Source organism: Sinocyclocheilus anshuiensis, unplaced genomic scaffold (assembly GCF_001515605.1).
Source record: "Sinocyclocheilus anshuiensis isolate Anshui unplaced genomic scaffold, SAMN03320099.WGS_v1.1 scaffold429, whole genome shotgun sequence".
NCBI lineage: Eukaryota > Metazoa > Chordata > Actinopteri > Cypriniformes > Cyprinidae > Sinocyclocheilus > Sinocyclocheilus anshuiensis.
Window position 1 is genome coordinate 576,561 of NW_015539859.1, and position 1,162 is coordinate 577,722.

A 1,162-nucleotide genomic window follows, 5' to 3' on the forward strand; every position below is an offset into this window, starting at 1 on the left:
GTGTTTGTGTGAATGACACTGTGCACCTTGTATATATGTTAATGTTTAAAAGCTGCTTGTGATGGGCTCTGGTTCATCATGTGACTTTCTCATCACCATCTGCATTTGGTGGTTATCAGTGTATTACAAAGGTACAAAACAGATTTCAGTACTTCAATGGGTTGGTATATTAACATTCAATTCATTATAATCACATTATCACTATAATCCAATTCATGCGCAAGTCATGACTTCACACTATCATTCCCTCAAGTCCTGCGGAGACGGGTGTATGGCGAAGCGACAGGTGTGGTCGCACTGGCAGTCGTAGTCACAATTCTGCATGCATGGCGGCTCAGGATGCCAAGGTAGAGGTGGCATGCGGGGAACCCATTAAAGCGGTAAGAAAGAAAGAAAAACAACCAAGATGACACCACTCATCACAGGCACATGGAATGTGCGCACATTGTTGGACCGTGTTGGGACCAACAGATCAGAGAGGAGGACTGCCCTTATTGCCACAGAGTTGGACAGATACAAAGTGCAGATAGCTGCTCTCAGTGAGACTCGCTATGCTGAAGAAGGACAGTTGTTGGAAGTGCACGCTGGATACACTTTCTACTGGATCGGACGCAAGCAAGAAGAGTGCCGTGTGGCAGGCGTTGGATTCGCCATTAAAACCAATTTGATCAACAAGCTGGCTGCACCTCCCAAAGGAATCCGCGATTGCCTGATGACAGTCCAACTGCCACTCCCTAGGAAGTGCTTTGTCACGCTCATCAGCGCCTACGCCCCCACCATGACTAACTCCAATGAGGTCAAGGAAAGCTTTTACCTAGACTTGAAAGCGGCTATATTAGCCGTTCCCAGAACAGACAAACTCATTATTCTTGGTGACTTCAATGCCAGGGTCGGCAATGTTCATGCATCATGGGAAGGAGTCCTAGAGAACAATGGCATTGGCAGCTGCAACAGTAATGGTATACTGTTACTCAAAATCTGCACCACACATCAGCTTCTAATCACCAACACCATTTTTCAACGCCTTTCAAACCGGAATAAGATAAGATGGATGCATCCCCGCTCAAAGCACTGACACCTACTAGACTACGTTATCGTCAGGCAAAGAGACAGGCAAGACGTCAAAGTAACTAAAGCAATGTGTGGTGCAGAATGCTGGACA

At 46.4% G+C, this 1,162-nt stretch overlaps 1 protein-coding gene across 1 annotated transcript in view; it reads left to right on the plus strand.

Annotated features, from left to right (window-relative positions):
- The first annotated feature begins 406 nt into the window (after positions 1-406).
- LOC107684901 (craniofacial development protein 2-like) overlaps positions 407-1,162 on the plus strand; it is a 1,471-nt gene continuing 715 nt past the window's right edge. Inside the window, exon 1 of the mRNA XM_016481288.1 lies at positions 407-989. Coding sequence (XP_016336774.1) covers positions 407-989 — 583 coding nt within the window. The remainder of the gene's footprint in view (positions 990-1,162) is intronic.